This window comes from Petromyzon marinus, chromosome 73 (assembly GCF_048934315.1).
Source record: "Petromyzon marinus isolate PM22_M1 ecotype Great Lakes invasive population chromosome 73, UKy_Petmar_22M1.pri1.0, whole genome shotgun sequence".
NCBI lineage: Eukaryota > Metazoa > Chordata > Hyperoartia > Petromyzontiformes > Petromyzontidae > Petromyzon > Petromyzon marinus.
This window is the reverse complement of record NC_133739.1, coordinates 7972129-7989711: the sequence shown is the minus strand read 5'-3', so window position 1 is coordinate 7989711 and position 17583 is coordinate 7972129. Positions and strand designations below refer to the sequence as shown.

The following is a 17583-nucleotide window of genomic DNA, read 5'->3' as shown; positions in this document are numbered from 1 at the left end:
GCAGCTACTACTACTACATCATATGTAGTAGTAGCAGCTACTACTACTACATCATATGTAGTAGTAGCAGCTACTACTACTACATCATATGTAGTAGTAGCAGCTACTACTACTACATCATATGTAGTAGTAGCAGCTACTACTACTACATCATATGTAGTAGTAGCAGCTACTACTACTACATCACATGTAGTAGTAGCAGCTACTACTACATCACATGTAGTAGTACTACATCACATGTAGTAGTAGCAGCTACTACTACATCACATGTAGTAGTAGCAGCTACTACTACTACATCACATGTAGTAGTAGCAGCTACTACTACTACTACATCACATGTAGTAGTAGCAGCTACTACTACTACTACATCATATGTATATAATGTAGAATTAGTAGCAGCTACTACTACTAATGTAGAAGTAGTAGCAGCTACTACTACTAATGTAGAAGTAGTAGCAGCTACTACTACTAATGTAGAAGTAGCAGCTACTACTACTACTACTAATGTAGAAGTAGTAGCAGCTACTACTACTACTAATGTAGAAGTAGTAGCTGCTGCTACTTCTACATATGTAGTAGCTGCTACTACAAATGTAGTAGTTACTACTACATATGTAGTAGTAACTACTACAAATGTAGTAGTTACTACTACATATGTAGTAGTAACTACTACAAATGTAGTAGTTACTACTACATATGTAGTAGTAGCTGCTGCTTCTACTAATGTAGTAGTAGCTACTTCTACATATGCAGTTACTACTACATATGTAGTAGTAGTAATTACTACTACTATGTATGTAGTAGTTACGTAGTAGTAACTACTACTATATATGTAGTAGTAACTACTATATATAGTAGTAGTAACTACTATATATAGTAGTAACTACTACTATATATGTAGTAGTAGTAACTACTATATATAGCAGTAGTAACTACTATATATGTAGTAGTTACTACTACATATATAGTAGTAACTACTATATATAGCAGTTACTACTACTACATATATAGTAATAGTAACTATATATAGTAGTTACTACTACTACTACATATGTAGTAGTAGTAACCACTATATATAGTAGTTACTACTACTACATATGTAGTAGTAGTAGCTGTGTGCACCACACTTTAAAGCCCCCCCCACCCCCCACTCCCACCTCCGCCCTCCGCCCTCCGCCCCAGCGCTCCAAACCTTCCGAGCCGTCGATCCGGCTCGCGCGATAGCCGCCACTTGCTCCGCTACCGCAGAACCTACGCCCGCCCTGAACCACCTTTTCCCGCGCAGCCGATTTTGACGCCGTGCAGTCTGCGGCCGCACGGCAACATGTGGAGGGGGCGGGTGAAGAAAGTAAAGAACTAAGAACGCTTTTGCCGTGCAAGTTAAACATCACCGACGTCGCCGGGAGCGAGCGAGCGAGGGAGGGAGCGAGGGAGCGTTGTGACGCCGCCGTGGTTATTTTACGCTTAGGTTTTAAATCGACGGCTTCCCCCCCCGCCCCTCCCCCCGCCCGTCATCGCCGCAGACGCTCCCCGCCAGGAGCCCGCGCGGCCTTCGTCCGCTACGGCCCTGGGGGGAGGGGAGGGAGCCAAACACCCTGGGGGAGGGTGTAGCGGTGTCAGGGGAAATTGCCGTCGCTGGGGTGGTGACGACTGTGGTGGTGACTGCAGTGACGGTGGCGACTGTGACGGTGGTGACTGTAGTGGTGGTGACTGTAGTGGTGACGGTGGTGGTGGTGGTGACTGCAGTGACGGTGGTTTTGACGACTGTAGTGGTGACTGCAGTGACTGGTGGTGATGGTGGCGGTGGTGGCGGTGACTGTGGTGGTGGTGGTGACTGTGGTGGTGGTGGTGACTGTGGTGGTGGTGGTGACGGTGACTGTGGTGGTGGTGACGGTGACTGTGGTGGTGGTGACGGTGACTGTGGTGGTGGTGGCGGTGACTGTGGTGGTGACGGTGACTGTGGTGGTGGCGGTGACTGTGGTGGTGGCGGTGACTGTGGTGGTGGCGGTGACTGTGGTGGTGGTGGCGGTGACTGTGGTGGTGGTGGCGGTGACTGTGGTGGTGGTGGCGGTGACTGTGGTGGTGGTGACTGTGGTGGTGGCGGTGACTGTGGTGGTGGTGGCGGTGACTGTGGTGGTGGTGACGGTGACTGTGGTGGTGGTGACGGTGACTGTGGTGGTGACGGTGACTGTGGTGGTGACGGTGACTGTGGTGGTGACGGTGACTGTGGTGGTGACGGTGACTGTGGTGGTGGTGGTGACGGTGACTGTGGTGGTGACGGTGACTGTGGTGGTGGTGGTGACGGTGACTGTGGTGGTGACGGTGACTGTGGTGGTGACGGTGACTGTGGTGGTGACTGTGGTGGTGGTGGTGACGGTGACTGTGGTGGTGACGGTGACTGTGGTGGTGACGGTGACTGTGGTGGTGACGGTGACTGTGGTGGTGACTGTGGTGGTGCTGACTGTGGTGGTGCTGACTGTGGTGGTGGTGACTGTGGTGGTGGTGACTGTGGTGGTGCTGACTGTGGTGGTGGTGGTGACGACGGTGACGGTGGTGGTGGTGACGGTGACGGTGACTGTGGTGCTGGTGTTGAGCGAGCGGGGATCGAACCCTCGGGTCCTCTGGTCGGGTTCGTAGGGGCAGCCGTGGCAACGCTCACCACCACCACCACCGTCACCACCACCACCACCACCGCCACCACCACCGTCACCACCACCACCACCGTCACCACCACCACCACCGTCACCACCACCACCACCGTCACCACCACCACCACCACCACCGTCACCAACGCTCACCACCGTCACCACCACCGTCACCACCACCGTCACCACCACCGTCACCACCACCGTCACCACCACCGTCACCACCACCGTACTCGTTTTGAGGCAGAGTGGACCTAGGAGATTCCCGGTTCAGATCGTTGTGACCCGGGTCGGTCGGCCGTGAACGGGAATCGAAGCGCCGACCGCCAAAACTACACCACACCGCTCTCCCAACCAACCACCTCCACCACCACCACCACCACACCCAACAACACCCAACCACACCACCACCAGCTTAGCTGCACGACAGCCACACCGGGTAGCTCTGATGGTACATGATGGCCGGCTGAGCGTGCACCACAACAAACTCTCCCCCGACGCCGTGAATTCTCCCTCCACCTCCGCTGCCACCGCCGCCGCCGCCGCCGCCGGCCGAGTGATTCGAGCCTCCGTTCTTCCGGCCACCGCCACCGCCTCGGTGCGGCTTGCCCACGGCGGCGGCGGCGGCGGCGGCGGCGGCCTTGGCAAAGTTCGACGGCGGATGTCCGGGCGAAGCCGCCTGCTGATGCTGCTGCTGATGCTGAAGAATCTGCTGATGATGATGATGCTGATGATGCTGCTGCTGCTGCTGCCGCTGAAGACGCTGCTGGTGGTGCTGCTGCTGCTGCTGGTGGTGCTGGTGGTGCTGCTGCTGCTGCTGGTGGTGGTGGTGGTGGCTGGCGACGGCGGCGTACGCCGCCGGGTGGTAGTAGCACGTCACGTTGGCGGCGTTGGGCAGGCCGCTGTGGCAGGCGAGGACGCGGAAGGCGAGCAGGGCGATGAGGTTGAGTATCTGCCGCCGCTCGTGACCCATCAGGCAGACGGTGCTCTCCGACACGACCGCCTGCAGGCGCATCAGGAACTCGTAGCGCAGGCGGGCAGTGGCGCCGGGACCGGCTGCCGGCGTCGCCGGCGACGACGCCGAAGACGCCGGCGTTGACGACGTTACGGCGGCGGCCGCCGAGCCTTCTTCTTCTTCTTCTTCGTCGGCGTCGGCGTCGGCGTCGGCGGCGTCGTCCGTTCCGGAGTCTTCTTCGTCGTCTTCGTCGGCGTCCGTTCCGGCGTAATCGTCGTCGTCGTCGGCCGTGCCGCCGGCGCCGGCGGCGGCGGCGTAGCCGGCAAAGACTTCGGCGCCCTCGGCGTGGACGGTCACGCCGAATCGGCCGGCGGTGGTGGCGGTGGTGGCGGCGGCGGAGGGGTAGGCAAAGTGGTTGCGCAGGTAGGCGGTCAACTTGCGCTCCTACGGCAAGGCACGGGAGGGGTAGGGCGGGGTGGGGCGGGGCGGGGGGAGTTGAGGAGGAGAGGAAGAGGAGAGAGATGATGGGGACACGGTGAGTGAGTGGGCGGATGGGTGGGTGGGTGAGTGAGTGGGTGGGTGGGTGGGTGAGTGAGTGAGTGGGTGGATGAGTGAGTGGGTGGGTGTGCGAGTGGGTGGGTGGGTGGGTGTACAGATGGGTGGGTGAGTGGGTGAGTGGGTGGGTGAGCGAGTGTACGGATGGGTGAGTGGGTGGGTGAGTAAGTGTACGGATGGGTGGGTGAATGGGTGGGTGAGTGGGTGGGTGGGTGGGTGAGTGAGTGGGTGGGTGGGTGAGTGTACGGATGGGTGGGTGAGTAGATGGGCGAGTGTACGGATGGGTGGGTGAGTGGGTGTATGGATGGGTGGGTGAGTGAGTGAGTAGGTGGGTGGGTGAGTGGGTGGGTGAGTGTACGGATGGGTGGGTGAGTAGATGGGCGAGTGTATGAACGGGTGAGCGGGCGAGCGAGCGTACGAATGGCTCCCGACATTCCCCCCACACCCCCCCCCACCCCCACCCCAACCCCCCCCCCCACCCCCCCCCACTTTCCCACCCACCTGAGCCCCGACATCCGGGAAGTCGATGAAGAACCGTGAACACATGTACCGCTCCAGCGCTTTGATGCGCGGGGCGCAGTGCGGGCGGAATCCCCGCGCCAGCAGCTCGCAGTACTTGAGGAGCCCCCCGCCGCGGATCTCCTCGGGACGCCGCGTGGCGATGAGGCGCTCCCACAGGTGGCCCAGCGCCTCCGCAAAGTCCCCGTAGACGCTCTCGGCGTACAGCGGCGGGGGCCGGCGGGGGGAGGTGGAGGAGGTGGTGGAGGTGGAGGAGGTGGTGGAGGTGGTGGAGGTGGTGCAGGTGGTGGTACAGGAGGAGGTGGTGGGGGTAGGTGGCCGAGGAGGAGGAGGAGGCCGAGAGGCGGCGGTGGGGGGGTCTGCCGCTCCGTCCCCACCGCCCACGCCGCCGCTGAGGCCGCGAGGCCGCAGCTGATGAACGTCCGTGCGCTGCTGCTGCTGATGAACGTCCACGTGCAGCTGCTGATGAACATCCGTGTGCAGCTGCTGCTGCTGAACATCCGTGTGCAGCTGCTGATGAACATCCGTGTTCAGCTGCAGCTGCTGAACATTTGTATGCTGCTGCTGAACATTTGTTTGCAGCTGCTGCTGAACATCCGTGTGCTGCTGCAGCTGCTGCTGCTGCTGCAGTAGCTGCTTCACAACACCACCACCACCATCACCCTGCTGCTGCTGCTGCCGGTAGAAGCGGAGCAGCGGGTCGATGTCGATCTGGAAGGAGTCGACGCTGAACTCGAACTGTCGACGCAGCGACTGCACGAACTTCATCTCGATGTTGCGGCCGGCGTTGTTGGTGAAAGAGACGAGGCTCCAGCGGTCCGTCTCCGTGCTCACCTGAAGCAGCAAACGCCACCGCCACCGCACGGCACGCGGAGGGGGGGCGGGGAGAGACGCATGCGGACATAGAGACACGCGCAGAGACAGAGACGTAGAGAGACACGCACAAACACACGCACAACAACAACAGCCATTCGCCAGACACACAGAGACGCACACAGACAGAGACACACACAGAGACACAGACAGAGACACACACACAGATACAGAGACACTCACAAACACATGCACAACAACAGCAACAACCGCCATTCGCCAGACACACAGACAGAGACACACACAGAGACAGACACAAAGATAAAGATAAAGATCCCCCTTATAGCCTTAACAGACTGTAGGGGCAAGTGCTGTTAGCGAGCACCTATGAAGGCCGGATCGGTACACGAGGGGGTGGGTGGCCAGCACCACGCCCGACCGCCTTTGTCTCCCTAGTGGCAATGTTTACACACCGCACCAGGTACTCATTTGAGGCTGAGTCGACCTAGGGGAGGCCCGGGACCGGTTCAGATAATCGTCACTTAGTGTTGGCCGTGAGCGGGAATCGAACCCGAGTCGCCAGGTTCATAGCGCAGCTCGCTAACCGCTACACTACCGCTCCACACACACAGAGACTCACACACAACAACCGCCATTTGCCACCAAGTGGCGGTGATGTCACCACGACGCTTGTGCCAGGCTATGTGCACCTTGAGGCCACGTGAAGTGTCGAACGCCCGCTGGCAGGAGGTCACGGGGCAGACCCAGCAGGTGCCACGGGTCGACTGAGATGACTGGCTGGTGCACCACCTGTGCCCCCTACTGTGCCAACCTGCTGTGCTTTAGCCACCCGCCGCTCCGCTCGTTGTTGTGAGCGTCGCTCCTCCGCCCTCCGTTGTTGGAGGGCGACTACCTCCAACTGCCCAGTAGCGTCCTTCACGAGCCTCCTCCACAGAGGCCGATCTTGACACCACTGGTACCGGTCATCGGCAAGTCCACTCACCTCCACGTCCTCCTGTACCACATCACTCCATCTCTTCTCTAGCCCGTGCCGCGCCCGTTTAGCCCCCTCGATCCGGCCGAACAAAAGCCGTTTCGGCATGCGGTGGCTGGGCATGCGGGCTACATGACCCAGCCATCGCAGCCTTGCCCGCCGGAGGAGCTCACCGATGGGACCTTGCCCAGATCTTTCAAGGATTTGTGAGCTCCTCACACAATCCAGCCTGGTTAAACCCAGGATGGATCGCAGGCAGGCCAGCCTAAATGTTTCTCACCGGCGAAGATGTTTCATTGGGGGGGGGGGGGGGGGGGGGGGGGGGGGGGGAGGTCCACGTTTCGCAAGAGACACGCGCACAGAGACACGCACTCTCAACTCACCTGCACACAGATAGACACACGCTCACGGACTCACTCAGACTCACAGAGACACACACAGCTAGCTGACTGGACAGCCGACTAGCTGGCTAGCTGGCTAGCTAGCCGATTGGTTGACTAGCTGGCTAGCCGACTTGCTAGCCGAATGGCGAGCTAACTGGCTGACTGGCTAGCCGACCGGTTGACTGGCTGGCTAGCTGGCTAGCTAAGTGGCTAACGGACTGTCTAGCTGGTCGGCTAGCTAACTAGATACATGGCTAGTTGACCGACTGGCTGGCGAACTAGATACATGGCTAGTTGACTGGCTAACTAGCTGGTTAGCTGGCTGACGGGTTGACTGGCTAGCTAACTAGATACATGGCTAGTTGACTGGCTGACTAGCTGGTTAGCTGGCTGACGGGTTGACTGGCTAGCTAACTAGATACATGGCTAGTTGACTGACTGGCTGGCTGGCTAACTAGATACATGGCTAGTTGACTGGCTGACTAGCTGGTTAGCTGGCTGACGGGTTGACTGGCTAGCTAACTAGATACATGGCTAGTTGACCGACTGGCTAACTAGATACATGGCTAGTTGACTGGCTGACTAGCTAACTAGATACATGGCTAGTTGACTGGCTGACTAGCTAACTAGATACATGGCTAGTTGACTGGCTGACTAGCTAACTAACTAGATACATGGCTAGCTAACGAGGCACATGGCTAGTTGACTGACTGGCTGGCTAACTAACGAGGCACATGGCTAGTTGAACTGACAAGCTGACTAACTAGATACATGGCTAGTTGACTGACTGGCTGGCTAGCTAACTAGATACATGGCTAGTGGACTGACTGACTAGCTGGTTAACTGACTGACGGGTTGACTGGCTAGCTAGCTAGATACATGGCTAGTTGACTGGCTGGCTGGCTGACAGGTTGACTAGCTGGCTAACTAGATAGATGGCTAGTTGACTGACTAGCTGGCTAACTAGGTACATGGCTAGTTGACTGGCTGACTAGCTGGTGAGCTGACTGACGAGTTGACTGGCTGGCTAGCTAACTAGATAATGGCTAGTTGACTGGCTGACTAGCTGACTGACGGGTTGACTGGCTGGCTAGCTAACTAACTAGATACATGGCTAGTTGACTGGCTGACTAGCTGGTTAGCTGGCTGACGGGTTGACTGGCTAGCTAGCTAACTAGATACATGGCTAGTTGACTGACTGGCTAGCTAACTAGATACATGGCTAGTCGACTGACTGGTTGGCTAGCTAACTAGATACATGGCTAGTCGACTGAATGGCTGGCTAGCTAACTAGATACATGGCTAGTTGAATGACTGGCTGGCTAGCTAGCTAGATACATGACTAGTTGACTGGCTGGCTAGCTAGCTAACTAGATACATGGCTAGTTGACTGGCTAACTGGCTGACTGGTTGACTGGCTACCTAACTAGATACATGGCTAGTTGACTGACTGGCTGGCTAGCTAACTAGATACATGGCTAGTTGACTGACTGGCTGGCTAGCTAACTAGATACATGGCTAGTTGACTGGATGACTAGCTGGTTAACTGGCTGATGGGTTGATTGGCTAGCTAACTAGATACATGGCTAGTTGACTGACTGGCTAGCTAACTAGATACATGGCTAGTTGACCGACTGACTGGCTGACTGGCTGGCTAGCTAACTAGATACATGGCTAGTTTACTGACTGGCTGGCTAGCTAACTAGATACATGGCTAGTTGACTTACTGACTGGCTAGCTAACTAGATACATGGCTAGTTGACCGACTGGTTAGCTAACTAGATACATGACTAGTTGACCGACTAGCTGACTAGCCGACTGGCTGGCTGACTGGGGGGGGTGGCTCGCCGTGACCGGCCCCTCACCTTCACCAGCTTCTGCACGTAGGCGTCGCTCAGCGCGGCGAGCCCGATCCTCTCCTTGCACACCCCCTCGGGCAGGAAGTCGAGAAGCGACTCGATCGCCGCCTCCCTGACCAGGCCGAACTCCGCCTCCGTGCCGAAACCGCCGCCGCCGCCGTTGCCGCCGGCAAACTCCACGGCGAAGATGAGATCCACGTCCTGGTAAGGGAACGGCGGCCGCCCCGGCGGGCTCAGCACGTGGCTCGCCGCCGAGCCGTTGAGCCTCACGGCCCGCACGGCGACGCCGCGCGCCACCAGGCGGCCCTGGACGGCGGCCGCGGCCCCGCCGGGCGGCACGGCCAGCGTGGGGAAGTTGCCCCGGCCGTGGATGGCGACGGGGCGCCGAAGGAGGCGGCGGAGGCGGGAGCCCTGGGCGGGCGTGAGGCGGGCGTAGCGGCGGGCGTCGCCCGGCGGGGGCTCGGGGCGGTCGTGGGGGCAGGTGGGGGAGGAGGAGGAGGATGGGGAAGAGGATGATGAGGAGGAGGTGGTGGAGGGGGGGGGCGGTGAGAGAGGAGGTGGGGGAGGCGACGGGCAACAGGGGGGCGGCGGATGTCGTTGCTGATGGTGGTGGTGGTGGTGTTGTTGTCTCGGCTGCTGCTGTTGTTGTTGCGGTTGTTGTTGTTGTTGTTGGCAGAGGGTTTGTTGTGGAGGAGGTGGGGGAGTTGGCGACGTGGTTGGGCGGACGGAGGAGGCTTTGGATGCCGGCATGTCGGGTCGGTGATGGCTGCTGGGTGGGGAGGGGGGAGCAAGAGGGCCAGAGGGCAGTGGTGGTGGGAGTGGTGGGAGTGGTGGTAGTTGTGGTAGTGGTAGTAGTGGTGGTAGTAGTGGTAGTTGTGGTTGAGTGGTGGTTGAGTGGTGGTGGTGGTTGTGGTTGAGTGGTGGTGGTTGTGGTTGAGTGGTGGTGGTTGTTGAGTGGTGGTGGTTGAGTGGTGGTGGTGGTTGTGGTCGAGTGGTGGTGGTGGTCGAGCGGTGGTGGTGGTTGTGGTCGAGCGGTGGTGGTGGTTGTGGTAGTGGTGGTGGTAGTGGTGGTTGTGAACAGGAAGGGAACAGCAAACGCGTACAGACGATTAGCGGGAACGCTCAACCCCACAACCGCAAATCATCATCGGTGTTGTAGTAACGCACGGCCTCAACCACGAGCGCACGCTCCGGTAGGGAACAGCGCGCCGGTCCAACAACCACATCAACAACCACATCAACAACCACATCAACAACCACAACCATCCCTGGGGGAGACGTTCACTACCACGCCCGGTACGCTGGAGGTCGTGGGTTTGATGTTGAGATGTTGACTACCTCGCCTGGTGTACAGGAGGTCGTGGGTTGGATGTTGAGATGTTAACTACCTCGCCCGGTACGTGGGAGGTCGTGGGTTGGATGAGTCTGGCTCTGTGTGACGATGATGAGTCTGTGGCTCTCTGTGTGATGATGAGTCTGTGGCTCTGTGTGATGATGGAGTCTATGGCTCTGTGTGATGATGATGAGTCTGTGGCTCTGTGTGATGATGATGAGTGTGTGGCTCTGTGTGATGATGATGAGTCTATGGCTCTGTGTGATGATGATGAATCTGTGGCTCTGTGTGATGATGATGAGTCTATGGCTCTGTGTGATGATGATGAGTCTGTGGCTCTGTGTGATGATGAGTCTGTGGCTCTGTGTGATGATGAGTCTGTGGCTGTGTGATGATGAGTCTGTGGCTGTGTGATGATGGGTCTATGGCTGTGTGATGATGGAGTCTGTGGCTGTGTGACGATGACGAGTCTATGGCTCTGTGTGACCACGAGTCTATGGCTCTGTCACCACCGTGTTAATTAAACTTCATTATCCACACGCCACCGTTGATGCCAGCGAGTGCGGGACGCAGTGATGTATACCACGAACAACAACAACAACTTATAACTAACAACAACCAAACTAACAACAGCAACTTACAACTTAAAACTAAACGATTATCAACTAACAACTTATAACTAACAACTATCAACAACTTACAACTAACCAACACCTTACCAACTTACTCGCCCAGTCAACACCCTCCTCGCTGTGTGTGTGGGTGGGTGGCCTTGTGTGGGGTACACGCACAAACACACTTACATACACACGCCTACGTACGTACACACACACGCACACACCTACGTACGTACGTACGTAGGTGTGTGTGTGTACGTACGTACGTACGTAGGTGTGTGTGTGTGTGTACGTACGTACGTACGTACACACACACACACACCTACGTACGTACGTACGTACACACACACACACACACCTACGTACGTACGTACACACACACACACACACCTACGTACGTACACACACACACACACACACCTACGTACGTACACACACACACACACACACCTACGTACGTACACACACACACACACACCTACGTACGTACACACACACACACACACCTACGTACGTACACACACACACACACACCTACGTACGTACACACACACACACACACCTACGTACGTACACACACACACACACACCTACGTACGTACACACACACACACACACCTACGTACGTACACACACACACACACACCTACGTACGTACACACACACACACACACCTACGTACGTACACACACACACACACACCTACGTACGTACACACACACACACACACCTACGTACGTACACACACACACACACACCTACGTACGTACACACACACACACACACACCTACGTACGTACACACACACACACACACACCTACGTACGTACACACACACACACACACCTACGTACGTACACACACACACACCTACGTACGTACACACACACACACACACACACCTACGTACGTACACACACACACACACACCTACGTACGTACACACACACACACACACCTACGTACGTACACACACACACACACCTACGTACGTACACACACACACACACCTACGTACGTACACACACACACACACACCTACGTACGTACACACACACACACACCTACGTACGTACACACACACACACACCTACGTACGTACACACACACACACACACCTACGTACGTACGCACACACACACACACCTACGTACGTACGCACACACACACACACCTACGTACGTACGCACACACACACACACCTACGTACGTACGCACACACACACACACCTACGTACGTACGCACACACACACACACCTACGTACGTACGCACACACACACACACCTACGTACGTACGCACACACACACACACCTACGTACGTACGCACACACACACACACCTACGTACGTACGCACACACACACACACCTACGTACGTACGCACACACACACACACCTACGTACGTACACACACACACACACCTACGTACGTACACACACACACACACCTACGTACGTACACACACACACACACACCTACGTACGTACACACACACACACACACCTACGTACGTACACACACACACACACACCTACGTACGTACACACACACACACACACCTACGTACGTACACACACACACACACGCCTACGTACGTACACACACACACACACGCCTACGTACGTACACACACACACACACGCCTACGTACGTACACACACACACACACGCCTACGTACGTACACACACACACACACGCCTACGTACGTACACACACACACACACACGCCTACGTACGTACACACACACACACACGCCTACGTACGTACACACACACACACACGCCTACGTACGTACACACACACACACACACGCCTACGTACGTACACACACACACACACACGCCTACGTACGTACACACACACACACACACGCCTACGTACGTACACACACACACACACACGCCTACGTACGTACACACACACACACACGCCTACGTACGTACACACACACACACACACGCCTACGTACGTACACACACACACACACACGCCTACGTACGTACACACACACACACACACGCCTACGTACGTACACACACACACACACACGCCTACGTACGTACACACACACACACACACGCCTACGTACGTACACACACACACACACACGCCTACGTACGTACACACACACACACACACGCCTACGTACGTACACACACACACACACACGCCTACGTACGTACACACACACACACACACGCCTACGTACGTACACACACACACACACACGCCTACGTACGTACACACACACACACACACGCCTACGTACGTACACACACACACACACACGCCTACGTACGTACACACACACACACACACGCCTACGTACGTACACACACACACACACACGCCTACGTACGTACACACACACACACACACGCCTACGTACGTACACACACACACACACACGCCTACGTACGTACACACACACACACACACGCCTACGTACGTACACACACACACACACACGCCTACGTACGTACACACACACACACACGCCTACGTACGTACACACACACACACACACGCCTACGTACGTACACACACACACACACACGCCTACGTACGTACACACACACACGCCTACGTACGTACACACACACACGCCTACGTACGTACACACACACACACACACGCCTACGTACGTACACACACACACACACACGCCTACGTACGTACACACACACACACACACGCCTACGTACGTACACACACACACACACACGCCTACGTACGTACACACACACACACACACGCCTACGTACGTACACACACACACACACACGCCTACGTACGTACACACACACACACACACGCCTACGTACGTACACACACACACACACACGCCTACGTACACACACACACACACACCTACGTACACACACACACACACACCTACGTACACACACACACACACACCTACGTACACACACACACACACCTACGTACACACACACACACACACACCTACGTACACACACACACACACACCTACGTACACACACACACACACCTACGTACACACACACACACACCTACGTACACACACACACACACACCTACGTACACACACACACACACACCTACGTACACACACACACACACACCTACGTACACACACACACACACACCTACGTACACACACACACACACCTACGTACACACACACACACACCTACGTACACACACACACACACCTACGTACACACACACACACCTACGTACACACACACACACACCTATGTACACACACACACACACCTACGTACACACACACACACACCTACGTACACACACACACACACACACCTACGTACACACACACACACACCTACGTACACACACACACACACCTACGTACACACACACACACACCTACGTACACACACACACACACCTACGTACACACACACACACACCTACGTACACACACACACACACCTACGTACACACACACACACACCTACGTACACACACACACACACCTACGTACACACACACGCAAAGTGTAATCTGTAACATGAACCCGCCGCGAGCGAGTGAAAACCAACAGCCCCCTCCCAAGTGTTCTGGGTTCTCTGGGTCAAGTTGCCGTGCATAAATGACGTCACGCACCTGGGGGAGGGGTTTGAGAAATGTGACGTCACATCAAAATAAATAAATTACAGACAACGCGTTCCGCTTAATTGAACAGACTTTTTAAATAAACGTCTCTCCTACAACATCGGAGAGAGAGCAAGTCACATTAAATAACGCAACTATAATGACTAATATAGTTTAAAGCGATTCGAAGCAAGTTTTATTATTTTATTATTTTTGGGGGGGGGAGGGGCAGAGCTTTGTGACGTCATATTTGAGGGAGGGGGTGTGTGTCTGACTTTGTGACATCATGTGACGAGGAGGGGGTCGGAAGGTCAAAAATCGCGTGACGTCATTCATGGACGGGCCCCCTAAAGCGATTTGAAGAATGTTTTATTATTTTTGGGGGGGGGGGGGAGGGGCAGAGCTTAGTTACGTCATATTTGAGGGTGGGAGGGTGTGACTTTTTGTGACGTCATGTGACGGGGAGGGGGTCGGAAGGTCAAAAATCGCGTGACGTCATTTATGGACGGGCCCCCTAAAGCGACTTGAACCTACAAGGACACTAACTTATTCCTGCAGTCCGCCAAAGTTTTAAGTCGAAATTTAAGAGACCAGTGGCCGTATAAAGCGCACACACAGCACTGGGTGTGCGTGCGTCTGTGGAGAATGACAGACGTTTCGGGTCACGACCCCCCCGTTTCATTGTTGGGACAGTGTCAACCGGGGTACAAGGGAGAAGTTCTAATTGGCCCCGAGCGGGAATCGAACCGCTAACCACTGCACCACCACTCCCCACACACACACAGTGCGCTAACCACTGCACCACCGCTCCCCACACACACAGTGCGCTAACCACTGCACCACCGCTCCCCACACACAGTGCGCTAACCACTGCACCACCGCTCCCCCCACACACACAGTGCGCTAACCACTGCACCACCACTCCCCCACTCACACACACACAGTGCGCTAACCACTGCACCACCACTCCCCACTCACACACAGTGCACTAACCACCGCACCACCGCTCCCTACACACACACAGTACGCTAACCACTGCACCACCGCTCCCCACACACACACAGTGCGCTAACCACTCACCACCGCTCCCCACACACAGTGCGCTAACCACTGCACCACCGCTCCCCACACACACAGTGCGCTAACCACTGCACCACCACTCCCCCAGTCACACACACACAGTGCGCTAACCACTGCACCACCGCTCCCCACACACACACAGTGCGCTAACCACTGCACCACCGCTCCCCACACACACAGTGCGCTAACCACTGCACCACCGCTCCCCACACACACACACAACGCTAACCACTGCACCACCGCTCCCCACACACACAGTGCGCTAACCACTGCACCACCGCTCCCCACACACACACACAACGCTAACCACTGCACCACCGCTCCCCACACACACAGTGCGCTAACCACTGCACCACCACTCCCCACACAGTGCGCTAACCACTGCACCACCGCTCCCCACCCACACACACACAGTGCGCTAACCACTGCACCACCGCTCCCCACAGTGCGCTAACCACTGCACCACCGCTCCCCACACACACAGTGCGCTAACCACTGCACCACCGCTCCCCACACGCACACACACAGTGCGCTAACCACTGCACCACCGCTCCCCACACACACACAGTGCGCTAACCACTGCACCACCGCTCCCCACACACACAGTGCGCTAACCACTGCACCACCGCTCCCCACACACACAGTGCGCTAACCACTGCACCACCGCTCCCCACACACACACAGTGCGCTAACCACTGCACCACCGCTCCCCCCACACACACAGTGCGCTAACCACTGCACCACCGCTCCCCACACAGTGCGCTAACCACTGCACCACCACTCCCCACACACACAGTGCGCTAACCACTGCACCACCGTTCCCCACTCACACTGTGCTAACCACTGCACCACCGCTCCCCACACACACAGTGCGCTAATCACTGCACCACCACTCCCCACACACACACACAGTGCGCTAACCACTGCACCACCGCTCCCCACACACACACAGTGCGCTAACCACTGCACCACCGCTCCCCACTCACAGTGCGCTAACCACTGCACCACCGCTCCCCACACACACAGTGCGCTAACCACTGCACCACCGCTCCCCACACACACACAGTGCGCTAACCACTGCACCACCGCTCCCCACACACACACAGTGCGCTAACCACTGCACCACCGCTCCCCACACACAGTGCGCTAACCACTGCACCACCACTCCCCACACAGTGCGCTAACCACTGCACCACCGCTCCCCACACACACACAGTGCGCTAACCACTGCACCACCGCTCCCCACACACACACAGTGCGCTAACCACTGCACCACCACTCCCCACACAGTGCGCTAACCACTGCACCACCGCTCCCCACCCACACACACACAGTGCGCTAACCACTGCACCACCGCTCCCCACAGTGCGCTAACCACTGCACCACCGCTCCCCACACACACAGTGCGCTAACCACTGCACCACCGCTCCCCACACGCACACACACAGTGCGCTAACCACTGCACCACCGCTCCCCACACACACACAGTGCGCTAACCACTGCACCACCGCTCCCCACAGTGCGCTAACCACTGCACCACCGCTCCCCACACACACAGTGCGCTAACCACTGCACCACCGCTCCCCACACGCACACACACAGTGCGCTAACCACTGCACTACCGCTCCCCACACGCACACACACAGTGCGCTAACCACTGCACCACCGCTCCCCACACACACAGTGCGCTAACCACTGCACCACCGCTCCCCACACACACAGTGCGCTAACCACTGCACCACCGCTCCCCACACACACAGTGCGCTAACCACTGCACCACCGCTCTCCCCACACACACACAGTGCGCTAACCACTGCACCACCGCTCCCCACACACAGTGCGCTAACCACTGCACCACCGTTCCCCACTCACACTGTGCTAACCACTGCACCACCGCTCCCCACACACAGTGCGCTAATCACTGCACCACCACTCCCCACACACACAGTGCGCTAATCACTGCACCACCACTCCCCACACACACACACAGTGCGCTAACCACTGCACCACCGCTCCCCACACACACTAACACAGTGCGCTAACCACTGCACCACCGCTCCCCACACACACTAACACAGTGCGCTAACCACTGCACCACCGCTCCCCCCACACACACAGTGCGCTAACCACTGCACCACCGCTCCCCACTCACACAGTGCGCTAACCACTGCACCACCGCTCCCCACACACACACAGTGCGCTAACCACTGCACCACCGCTCC

At 56.6% G+C, this 17583-nt stretch overlaps 1 protein-coding gene across 3 annotated transcripts in view; it reads right to left on the bottom strand.

Annotated features, from left to right (window-relative positions):
• Window positions 1–2075: 2075 nt before the first annotated feature.
• The window catches only part of LOC116938300 (uncharacterized), a 28388-nt gene continuing 12880 nt past the window's right edge, over window positions 2076–17583 (bottom strand). For 2 of the 3 annotated variants that reach the window (XM_076055878.1, XM_076055880.1), the window contains exons 2-4: window positions 8730–9492; window positions 4657–5508; window positions 2076–4044 (exon numbers count right to left, since the gene is read on the bottom strand). In XM_076055878.1, coding sequence (XP_075911993.1) covers window positions 3061–4044; window positions 4657–5508; window positions 8730–9473 — 2580 coding nt within the window. In that variant the 5' untranslated portion in view covers window positions 9474–9492 and the 3' untranslated portion in view covers window positions 2076–3060. The remainder of the gene's footprint in view (window positions 4045–4656; window positions 5509–8729; window positions 9493–17583) is intronic. The other variant, XM_076055879.1, reaches the window with a different exon arrangement.